Here is a 12,590-nt window from a genome sequence, read left to right on the forward strand (position 1 = left end):
ACTCAGCGGCTATGTTTGACCCAAGATGGAGAGAGGCTATGAATGAAGAAATAAAAGCCTTAATGAAAGCAAGGACCTGGGAATTACTGGATCTACCAGAAGGGAAGAGCACTGTGGGATGCAAGTGGGTGTTCACTGTGAAGCATAGGGAGGACGGGTCCATTGAAAGACACAAGGCCAGACTTGTGGCAAAGGGGTTTACTCAAAAAGAAGGGATTGACTACAAAGAGACCTTTGCTCCAGTCGCGAAGGTCAACACAATCCGGGTTCTATTGTCATTAGCTGCAAACTTCTCATGGGAGCTACATCAGTTGGATGTGAAGAATGCTTTCCTAAATGGCGATCTACATGAAGAGGTATTCATGGATCCTCCACCTGGTTATGGCTTTGATGGGAAAATGTGTAAACTGAGGAAAGCATTATATGGTCTTAAGCAATCTCCTCGGGCTTGGTTTGAGAAGCTCTATGGGGCCATGAAGAGAGTGGGATACACTCAAAGTGGTGCAGATCATACCTTGTTTATAAGGAAACAGGATAGCAGACTTACGGCACTCATCGTCTATATGGATGATATAGTGATTACAAGGAATGATCTAGAAGAGATAAAAAGATTGAAGGAGTTTTTGGCTTCTGAGTTTGAGATCAAAGACTTGGGCCATCTGAGATACATCCTTGGAATTGAAGTTGGTAGGTCACAAGGGGGCATCTATATATGTCAACGGAAGTATGTCCTTGATCTTCTAGAGGAGACAGGTATGATGGGGAGTAGACCAGTAGATACTCCAATAGAACAAAACCATGGTCTACAGGAATCAATAAGAGAGGACTACCTTGATAAAGAGAGATACCAAAAACTAGTAGGGAAGTTGATATATCTAACTCTCACTCGACCAGATATTGCTTATGCTGTACATGTTGTCAGCCAGTTCATGCACTCTCCAAAGATTCCTCATATGAGAGCAGTGGAAAAGATTCTTAGGTACTTGAAGACTTGCCCAAGAAAAAGAACTCTGTTCAAAAAACACAATAAAATTGAAATTGAAGCGTATACTGATGTAGATTGGGCTGGTTCTGTTGGAGATAGGAAGTCTACTTCTGGGTATTGCACATTCGTTGGAGGGAATTTTGTTACATGGCGAAGTAAAAAGCAGAATGTGGTTGCTAGATCAAGTGCAGAGGCTGAATATCGAGCTATGGCTCATGGTGTTGCTGAACTATTGTGGCTTAGGACCCTTCTTGGTGAGCTCGGGATAAAGGTCGAGGGTCCTCTCAGGCTGTACTGTGACAACAAGGCTGCCATCAACATTGCAAATAACCTAGTGCAACATGATAGGATGAAGCATATTGAGATTGACCGACACTTCGTTAGAGAAAGGCTAGTCTCAGGGGAACTCTGCATTCCTTATACTCCTTCCGAGATGCAGATTGCAGATGTGCTAACAAAAGGACTAGCTTCAACGAAATTCTTAGACTTACTTGGCAAACTAAACATGACCGACATCCATGCTTAGCTTGAGGGGAAGTGTTGGTTCGGCTGGTTTAGTGTTTATGTTAGTCATATTTGTGTCTTAAGTTCTTAGTTATTGGGCCTAAACTTGCTTAATTTTTTACTTGTCTAGGTGTCCCATCACTAATCAGGGGGATTCTAGTCTATTCATGTAACATTACTTTGTAAACATCTATATAAGATTGTAGGGCCGGCTGAAGTGAGTAAGCCGCCATTCTCAAATCTTCTTCTCTTCTTCTTCTTCTTCTTCTTCTTCTTCTTCTTCTTCTTCTTCGGCTGTTGTTTTCCAGCAAACACTGAAAACGCCTCAAGTATGCACAAGTGTACAATGAACTTTTTCTTTGATCAGTAACAAAAATCAATAATTTCATTAATTAACATAAATTACAACAAAGAGGTTGTGATGTTACAGGTAAAAGTACTTTGTAACAAACCCTGCCATCTCACCCCTTGTTTAGCTAATCTGTCAGCTAAGTTGCTGGTTGATCTTTGTGCCCATTGGAATTTTAAGTTAATCTCTCTAGAAAACCCTCTAAAACGTCTAATTTCATTCCTGTACCTCCAGTTGGCTTTGTTATTGTCCAACAGCTAAGTTGCTGGTTGATCTTTGTGCCCATTGAATTTTTAAGTTCATCTCTCTAGAAAACCCTCTAAAATGTCTAATTTCATTCCTGTACCTCCAGTTGGCTTTGTTATTGTCCAACAGCCAGCTGATCACTCAATGTTTGAACTTCTCACCCTGCTGAGTGCGCAGGATTCACAAAGTGATGAATTGAATCAAGGTCAGTTATTTTGATGGTTTAGATAAGTGAGGCAATTTGTGATGTCTATAAGTTTAAAATTTGGCACCGTTTCTAGTATGATCTTGATGTGAATGATAGGGCTGTTCACAGAATTCACCAAACTGACCAAACCGATCCAACTTGATCCAATATGGTCAGTTTCAGTTTATGAATATTCATAACCCAATTGGTTGGGTCGGTTGCAGTTTATGAGTTTGTAAACCGAAGTTAACCCAATCCGAACTGACTATATGTTGAAATATCTGATTTTCGAGCCTATCCCAAAGAAAGGAAATGGTATCATGTTTCTTTCTCCTCCCCATGTTTTGGCAGTTTCCCAATGTCAGAATTCAAAAAATTTTGTCTTTCTATTTTGAGTTTTTGTAGAATAACATGAAAGAGTCAAAGAAGCTATTGAAGGCTTACAGCTAAAAAAAGTAAAAGTCTAAAGTGAAACCAGTCTAGAACTTGTATGAAATTGCATTGTATGAAACTGCAAATATAGAACTTGGCTTTAATGCTTCTAGTATTCTACCCTCTCAAGTCTCTTTACCATTTTGCATATATTTTTTTATTGGTTTAAACTGACTGTTTCTATCATAAGTTGGTTTTTATGTCCATTGGCTTGGTAGAAAAATCAACCCGACCAGTTTGGTTTGGTTCACAGATTTATGTGCAACCAAACTGAACTAACCTGTGTACAGCCCTAGTGAATGAGTTTATTGTAATAAAATAAAAATTAGTTTTTCACAAATGGTAGTTCAGTATGGGCAAGATGAAATTCTGTTAAGACTCTTCAAACTTTGAAGTATTGGATGGGCTGAGCCAAGTTTAGCGCCCAATTGAGCCCTAATTTTAAGACTTACCCAACCAATCTGAATCCAAGGTAAATCCTGAGCCTACCCCAAGCTAAAGCCTAAGAGTCTAAGACAACTAGGTCCAGGTTTCAGTTTGGTCAATCCTGGGCAGGCTGGTCAAGTTTGAGGGTTTTCATACTCATGTTTTTTTCCCGATAAATAACAGCATTGTATTAATAGTAGAGAAGAAAATCTATATTTGTCCAGAATAGACAGCAGGGACAGTACAAAGACAGCAAAATAGCCAATCACACAAAACAATACAAGAGTCTGTTCAGGATACAAATGGACCCCTGGCCCAGGCATTCCCCAAAGAACCCCTTGAGAGTTGAGAGTTGACCCCAGCTTGAGCTGAGCTATCTGCTAGGGAGTTGGCTGATCTAGGGATCTACCTGAACAAGCAGTTCAAGTTTCTTCCCAGGTTTTTGGCCTCCCTAATCTGTGCTCTGAACTTCCAAGCTGGTTCTGCATTGGGTTTTCTTACTCATGTTTTTCTGCTTTATATTTTTATTAATCTGTAATCCAATTTAGAATCTATACTACCATTAAGAGTATGAATGAACTCGTGAACTCTTCTTGACCAAAATACCCATATTTTTAAATTTAGTCCCTCTCTAATTGTGAGGGCAAAAAATGTAATCTGATTACTACTTTTCACCTCATTCAATTCTCTCTCATTAAGTCTTATAAGTTATAAGCAAGGTGCCAACCAGCTGGTTGGTAAGGTCTCATGGCGGTTGTAGTGGAGACTTAGGGTCGAATCCCACCTGCACTTGGGTTCGGGGGGTTATGGGTTGGGGGATGGGCTACCCCCCCCGGTTGTGTATCCCTTCAAAAAGATATAAAAAAAAGTCTTGTAAGTTATAATAAAGGTATTAATTCCCATTCTCTCTCATTGAATCCTATATTTAAGTTTTTTTTTTTTCTTATCAATAGATTCTATTAGTTAGATCTATATCCAATACTTTTAATAATATAAAAACCACGTTTCCTTTTAAAATGGCCCAAAAACAAAATCATTCTTCTATCCAGGTGGCAGGTAACTAATTCAACTATCTGGGTCAAATGGATCAACCCATGATGTCATAATTAAATAATAAAAAATAGAAAAGATAAAAACACAAATAATTATAAAGAAAAAAATCATTATTTTTGAAATAGGTAAAGTATAATATTCATTAATAAGGAAAAAACATGTACAACAAGGAGCTGTACACAGGATTTTACACAGAAATGCCCAAACAAACTATACCCCCACACCCTGATATGCAAAAATATTCCCAACCGCACTTTGTATTGCTGATTTATAAAATCATTTCAATTATCAAAAAAAAAAATTCCCAACCGCAAAAAAAGGAAGGAACTAAAATTTCTGTCCTTAAACACATTATTTACTGCTAACCAAGAAATAAATAAAATTGGGCCATCTCTAATATCATATATTTTCCATATTAAACAAAAATAAGTGCAATATAAAAATTATTTTTATACACTTAGAGATATTCAAAATTGTAAAAAAATTGGACACATTATTACTATTGCCATCATCATCATCATCATCTGAAATTACCACGTGCAAAGCACATGCACATTTTCTAGTAATAAACAAAAAATTCATGGAAATATTGTTAGTTACATACTTATGCATAAGGTACTTTGTATGTGAGGGGGTATATATATATGATATTAAAGGTTAGGTGGGCTTGGGTTGTGTTGGGCCTGTCTGGACCATCCTATGCCTCAACTTAATCCAACCCAAGCTGAACCAAAGCATGATATTCCATGCCTAGGCCCAGCCTGAAGCTTGAAATCCAAACCCAACCCTGCAAGAGTTTGGATTTGGTTCAGGCCTGGTTCAGATGGGGCCTTCACAAATCTCACCCTACTTCTAAGAACTTTGAAAGTTTAGGGAAAACCTTGAAGGTATTGAATGGTTAACTTCAAAACTTGGCAAGAATTGACCCTATTGTCATCCCTTTCAGCACAATCCAGATTAAGTTTGTAATCCTAATTTCCAAGGCATGGTTTGCTGGTTACTACTTGTTGACATCCACTAATCCATCTATCCAGATTATTTCATACACTTAAATTTTATTGTTATTGTCCCATAACTGATATCCATGTGCAAATTGAATTTACTTGCCTAAATGAAATCATCACATGAAAGAAGCTATTTCATAAAGGAGGCAATTCATTGATAAAGTATATTTGTGAAAGTTGATAATTTTCTACCAAAGACAAGATCTAGTAGTTGTTGCCTAGCATATTGACTATGGAACCAATCCTTGTCTTTCTGCACCCAGTTAGTAATGTTTTTCCACATTATGATTTACAAAGCATAAAGTGGTTGCACCCCAAGGCTTGGATATTCCTATTATGCAGGCCTAACAAAGACATTTTTTATGGGGTTCCAATATTCCATTACTTGCAGATTTTGAAGTGTAAAGGTGGTACTACAGGCCCAGCTACCTTTTTTTCCTTTTTGTTAGGGGGTTTAATTACAATTTACTTCACCAGCTACTGATATCTACCGATAATACTTCATTGTAATGTTTTGATAACCTTATCATTCTGTGCCTGGGTAACCCCATATTGGATGAGATGCATTATGAATACACTGTTTATTACATTAATGAGACATTTCATGCTACTGTTCTTGTTCTAACCTTTTAGTTTCAGAGACTTGTCCTTCAACAGATTGACCGGTGAAATTCCTAGACTTCAGAGCTTGTCATCGCTACAATACCTGTATGTAAATATATAAAAGAAAATTTGATTTTCTTGATTTTCTTCATTCCTTTCTTTGTTTAATTTATCTGTTGGTTATTGGATTTTCTTCATGATAAACTGTCTAGTCACAAAGTGGACACAATCTTGTATATGGATATAGGTATCTCAATAACAACTCACTAACTGGATTAGTGCCAGCTTGGGTCATGGACAACAAAAATTATATGTATGTACAACTTATGAAGAGCTTCAAACCTACTGTATTTTTCATGCAATATTTCTGTATCTTGTTTCTTGTTGCCCATCTGTGGCTTTCATCTTTCAACTAGTACCCCTCTTGCTAGTTCCTGCTGATTCCTTGTGCAATTGTCTCTTCCCTAAAAAACCATTACCATAATACCTGATAGATCTGTCTTGCAGAGACATTTCTTACAATAATTTCACTGGATACTCTACACAGCCCAGCTGTGAGAGCCAACATCAAGTGTAAGTAGCAATCTAGATTTAATATTTGTTCTTCTATTGTTACTCAATTATTTTTTGTGTAACCTCCCTTTTCATGTTGTTTAACAGGAAAACAATTTCCAGTAGTTATTCATCTTATGGGGACAACTTGTAAGTTGTTAAATTCTTCAAAGTGTATCTAATTGACTTAACAGCTGCTTTCAGGAATTAAATGAATCAAAAATCTTTTTTTTTTTTTGTAGAGTCAATTGGTGCTTGAAGAAGGACCTACCCTGTTCTAGCACGCCCAAGTGTAAGTGGCTTTTTCTTTCTATCAGATCCTTAAGTTTTCAAACCTTGGGTCTTAAATTTAGCAATGCTACCAAAGAATTACTATTTTGTCAGTATGATTATATATTTTTCATCTTACATAAACAGATCATTCCTTGTTCATTAATTGTGGTGGGCCATTGTTGGATTTTAATGGGAAGGAATATGAAGATGACTCAGCACAAATGGGTCCATCAGACTTCATCCAATATGGTGAAAGATGGGGATGTAGCACTACAGGAAACTACCTCTACAATGACAAAGTTCAATTCATTACCCAAGCAAATCCTGTGCTGAACATGAGCAGTTCATCAATATACAGCACAGCTCGCCTTTCCCCTCTATCTCTCAGGTACTATGGGTTCTGCTTACGTAAAGGAAGTTATAAAGTGAAGCTCCATTTTGCTGAAATTATGTATACAGATGACCAGACATTTAACAGTGTTGGCGAGCGCAGATTTGACATATCAATTCAAGTGAGTGATTGGCAGGTTGCCTCACCTGATTACTTATGTCATTTTTCCAGTGGTAATAATTCACTAATAATCATTCCAGAGAATTTAGTTCCATCTCTTTATTTATGGGAAAAACAATTTTTAATTAACTTGTGTTAATATTATATATATTTATTTGCTTAAAGGGTAAGTATAAGATTTCTTCTATTGATTAAATCTTTTTGGACTTGTTGCTTCATCTAGGGTGAAATGCGATTGAAGGATTTTAATATTGCCAAAGAGGCTAATGGTACTGGTAAAAGCATTGTTAAGGAATTTGATGCCATTGTTAATGGAAGCACATTGGAGATTCACTTGTACTGGTCAGGAAAGGGAACTACTTTTGTCCCAGACAGAGGTGTATATGGACCCCTTATATCAGCTATTGGAGTGACACCCAGTAAGTTCACCCACACATTTTCTACCAAGCTCCCTTCCACTCTCAACAACTTCATAATAATGATGATCACTTTCATGCTGTAGACTTTGATCCTGATACTGGGCTATCTGTTGGAGCTATTGTTGGCATCATAGCTGCAGGGTGCATGATTATTGTATTGATATTGGTATTCCTTTGGATGAAAGGTTACCTGGGTGGAAAGGACCTTGAGGACCAAGGTGAGAGAAATAAATTAAACATAATGCTTATCATTCTATATATACAATATTAGAGTTCTCTTGGCATTTCTTCTAGTTCTTTTTGTGTCTACTTCATGTTAAAGGGTCTTTACTGTGAAAATAAGCGAAAAATGAGCCTATTGAAATTGCTGATGTGCTTTCTTTAAAACTTCTCACATTGAGAAATAAGTTTTCTTTTTAAAATGTATCTTCTAACCTAGAGATGAAAGATAAATACCTTCTTTAACTTCCAATAGAGATCATTTGTTGATTGGTTGATACATTCATTATTCATGCCATATAAGACTCATTCTATAAGATCCAGACTTTGATATGGTGTTATAGAAATGAAATGAAGAAATTTAAATGGGTAACACAACATATGAATTTGACTATACAATTGGTGGGAAGGGAGGCTTGCTGACTATCTAGCCAAGCAAGGAGTAACTAGGGATCAGTTGTATTGGGCCCAATTGTAATTCTTGTATTGTTTTTTTCTTTTAAAGAGTGAGGCTGCACCTTGTGTTTCCCCTTGGTATGCTTGTAACAGACATTTATCTTTTTGCTGATAATGAATTTTTAGTGAGCTTTTATTTATCAAATAAAGACTCATTCTATTCCTGAGGATTACATTGATTGGATCAATTTTCACATTATTCTTGTTTTTTTTTTACTCCGGAGATGAGTTGCTCCCAAATGAAAATGTATTTTAGGCTCTTCTCATTCATGTTTTCATTTGGAAGGTCCCTAGGTCTTGCCTGAAAACTAAAGGGGTACTGGGCAATTTCTTTCTTTCTTTTTCTTTTCCTCATTTTTTTGGTATCTTGAGAAGGAAACTGTAAGCTGCATTAAAGAGTTAAAATAAGCATGAGATGTGCAATTGCTAAACAAGGATTACAGTGTATCCAATCCTCAATACAAAATTTAAATGGGTATGGCTACTCTATCTTTGGGTACATATGAGTCTTGTCCAAATCAGATCTAGCTAATCCATTCCTATTGCATTTAGCTCTCTAATTCAGCAAATTTGGATTGACATATTATGAAGTCTTTTCCTAAATTGATTAGCATAGTGTGATAACCTCCAAAGAACACTGCGTTTCCCACCACTCCATTTGATGGCGTTTACTGAAGTTTCTTCAATTGTCAATGAAGATGGACATATCTCAAAGCAATTATTGAACCCATAAGCAAAGCCAGAACTTTTCCTTTCGTGGAATCAGCAACCCCTATGGGACCACTAAATGCTGAAAAGGTGTTGCCATCAAGTCAGTCAAACCACACCAATACTAGCTGGTCAATGGTTGCCAAGAACTGTTATCAACCGGTAACACCATCTTCTCTAAGGATGGAGTGAACATACTCTTGGAAATGAAAGGTTGGGGTTAGATTGCAGGATCTCCAAAAGGTTCCTTTGTAAAACATTGGGAGGAACACCTCTAAACACCTAAGGTGCAAAGTCCCATGAGTTGAGAAAAAGACCCACTTCCTTAGGTCTTCAAAGGATGCTTTTTCCTTTCCATATGAAAATATATCTGTTCTTTCCCTTCTACACTCTCCACATAATAGTGTGGATCAAGTGTTTTGAGGTAATTGTCTGGTCAGAAAATTAACTTGAACAAGAGTGTTATCGTCAGGGTTGGAGATATTCCTTGGTCATTATTAGAGGATTGTGCAGTGGCTTTGGGTTGTATGATGGGCGAATTTCCTTTCACTTACTTGGGCTTGCCAATTGGAGTAAAATCCTTGTTGTCTTCTACTTGACTGCCAATGTTGGATAGAATTGATCAAAGATTGCCAGGTTGGAAAGGAATGCAAGGATCTTCAGTGAAAAGTGCAGGTCAAAGGAAAAAATCATGGAAACTATAGAGATAGGAGTTGCACATTGGGTAAAAACACTTGAGCTCTTCCAAAGTTTCTCCATGACTGACATAGTAAGGGCATGGAATGAGATGGCACACTCCTATAAGAAGAAAGAAAGAAAGAAGGGTGATTGAATGGAAGCCCCCAGCTATTAAAAAAACCCAAAGGAACAGTCAAAAAACGCAACAAAATGGTACTCAAAAAGCTGAGAAAGATGCTTGAATTGGTATCTTGGGGTCAGAAGTTTTGTTTAGGTAAATTTTGGGTATTGTTGGGCATTAGGCTGGATTGATATTTTGGTTTCTTTTGTCTCTTCGGTTTTATATGTACTGTTATGGGTAAGGGATTTCATAGTTGAGTCTTAGTTTGAGCCAGTTTTAGTTAATTTGGGTTTGTTTTTGCCTCTTAGGGTGTTGGTTTGGGATGACTTTTCTTTTTGGGTGATTGCTTATAACCTTCCTTGTAATCTTCTTTTTTGTTTTAATAATTTTTTTTTGTTATCTTAAAAAAAATGCTTTGATGGGAACTCTGTAGGAAATCCGGGATTGGCAGGCATTGGTGGTGTATTTAGAGATCCCTCAAGCAAAGTGTTGTCAATGTATTCAGAAGCTTTAGGGGTAGGTGACTCGGTAAAGGCTGAGTTGTTAGCACTGCTACATGGTCTAAAACTTGCTAACCAAGCAGATTTAAAAAACTTGGAGGTTGAAGGGGACTCAAAACTGGTGATCTCTTGGATTAACACCAAGGGCAATGCTCCTTGGATTTATAGACATTCCCTAAGGGAGATTGAAAGCCTAGCAAGGGAGCTCAATGCTTCTTTTACATGGATCAGGACAGCCAATGGGATGGCGGACTAATTAGCTGGGGTCTACAGGCAGCAGTTTCTTTGGGCTTTATTGCAATACTTTGTTGGGCATCGACTGAGTTTCTGTGCTTTACTGTAATTCTGTAACCTGTTTACTTAATTATTAATAAAATTCTTCTTTGCTAATAAAAAAAAGGATTGCCAGGTTGGAAAGGGAAATATTTGTCATTGGGGGGAAGAATAATATTGATAAAAGGGTTGTATCTAATTTACCAATTTATTATTTGTCCTTAAAGTTCCAGTTTCAGTTGCAAAGTCAATTGATAAGATGCAAAAGGGATTTTTTATCGAGTGTCAATGGCCAATAAAAAAAGTACCACTTGGTGAAGTGGGATGGGGTGTGTAGGGACAAAAAGATGGGGGGTTGGAGATAGGGGTGCAAATGGATCGGATCATGATCCGATCCGACCCGAGATCCGATCTTATTTGGTTGAATTCGGATCACCTCTATTAGGATCTCGGATCGGATGATATGATCTGATCAGAAATCAGATCGGATTCGGATCACCCCCTATCCGATCTGATGTATATTATATATTTACATGTATATATATGCTATTTATTTATTTATAAATATATTTTATATTATATGTTTATAAATTTGTTATAATATTTATTTTTTTATAAAAAACATGTATATATATGATGAAAATTATTAAAAAATACTTGTATTTTTTGTTTTTACTTTATTTAAATAAGTATATTTTATTTTTCTTTTAATAATTTATTAATTTTTAAATAAAACAAGCCGGATCAGATCAGATCCGAAGATCCGACTTGCTGATAGGATTTGAATTCAAATCGAGTCCTATCAGATCCGATCGGATCGGATCGGATCTGACATGAACAGTGTCGGATCGGATTCGAATATACCCTGTTTCAAATCCGATCCGATTCGTTTGCATCCCTAGTTGGAGAGTAGAAGGATAAGGTTATTCAATAAAGCATTGTTGGGGAAATGGTTGTAGAGATTTGGATGTGAAAGAGAACCATTTTGGAGAAGGGTGGTTGCTTGCAAGTATGGTATTGTTGATTTCAGGTGGGATACAACGGAGGTCAAATCTTCGTATGATGTTTGTATTTGGAAGGGAAATATAAGTTTAGTGAAGCATTTTTGGATTATATTTTTGAAAAGGTTGGATATGGAGCAATTTAAAATTTTGGGAGTATATTCAACTTGAGTGAGTTATGTCCAAGATCATACAGCTTAAGTAGGAAAAACATATCAATTGCCCAGTGCTATGAAGTTATGCAAGGAGCAGTCTTATGGTGTTCAAGATTCAAAAGCCTCTTCTTTATTGGGAAGTGGAAGAGTGTGTAAGTCTTCTATCTAAATTGAATGCTATAGAAATGCAACTAAAAAGGCCTGATGTAAGATGGTGGAAGGAGAGTAGGAATGGTGTATTCACTGTGAAATCCTCTTACAAAGCACTAGCAAGAAATCAAATTGAAAGATTGGATGTTAAAGGTGTTTGGGGAAAGCCAGTCCCTCCCAAGGTGGTGGTTTTTTGCATAGTTGGTTGCTTTGGATATTATCCTTATTCAAGATCATATCAAAAGTAGGGCTATTCAGTTGGCAGGTAGATGCTACTTTTGCTAGGTAGATGAGGAGAATGCATTTCATCTATGCTTTGTTGTTGCTATTCGAAGATCCATTTGGGGTACTTTTTTAGATTATCCAAAATTGATATTGGTCCCCAAGGTTTTCGAAAGAGATATTTGGTCTATGGTTTGTCCTAAATGGAAGTAGAAAGGCAAAGAGCATGGAGGTATGTGTTAGACAGTGTATGCCCTTAGCTCCAATTAGAATGATGTACATTATGACATTTAATGTAAATGAATAAAGTACATATTTGATTCATGTTATTATGGTGTGTTTCTGTGTAATACCCTTAAACTGGACACATATGAGACTCGTGTTATTTTAGAATCTTCACAGCCGTTGGATAGATCTGGGGAGATTTATCCTACCAAGGCTGACACTGATGTGCCGCCAAGTTGGTTGGGTGGCTGGTCTCAGCTGCCAGGATGAGACCTGAGGTACATGCAATGTGGGTTTTCTTGAAACCCTGAACCGGACTAGAATTCCAGTATTGCCCT

The 12,590-nt window shown here is 37.0% G+C and overlaps 1 protein-coding gene across 2 annotated transcripts in view; it reads left to right on the forward strand.

Annotated features, from left to right (window-relative positions):
* The window catches only part of LOC104586588 (putative LRR receptor-like serine/threonine-protein kinase At1g53440), a 44,024-nt gene that overhangs the window by 17,893 nt on the left and 13,541 nt on the right, over window positions 1-12,590 (forward strand). The window contains exons 12-20 of one of the 2 annotated variants that reach the window (XM_088900997.1): window positions 5,826-5,894; window positions 6,037-6,102; window positions 6,297-6,362; window positions 6,450-6,491; window positions 6,584-6,633; window positions 6,759-7,002; window positions 7,108-7,126; window positions 7,349-7,544; window positions 7,628-7,762. In XM_088900997.1, the coding sequence (XP_088757123.1) occupies window positions 5,826-5,894; window positions 6,037-6,102; window positions 6,297-6,362; window positions 6,450-6,491; window positions 6,584-6,633; window positions 6,759-7,002; window positions 7,108-7,126; window positions 7,349-7,544; window positions 7,628-7,762 (887 nt within the window). Of the gene's footprint in view, window positions 1-5,825; window positions 5,895-6,036; window positions 6,103-6,296; window positions 6,363-6,449; window positions 6,492-6,583; window positions 6,634-6,758; window positions 7,127-7,348; window positions 7,545-7,627; window positions 7,763-12,590 lie in introns of both variants that reach the window. The other variant, XM_010243875.3, reaches the window with a different exon arrangement.

This window comes from Nelumbo nucifera, chromosome 3 (genome assembly GCF_055504915.1).
Source record: "Nelumbo nucifera cultivar China Antique chromosome 3, China Antique-T2T, whole genome shotgun sequence".
Taxonomy (NCBI): Eukaryota; Viridiplantae; Streptophyta; class Magnoliopsida; order Proteales; family Nelumbonaceae; genus Nelumbo; species Nelumbo nucifera.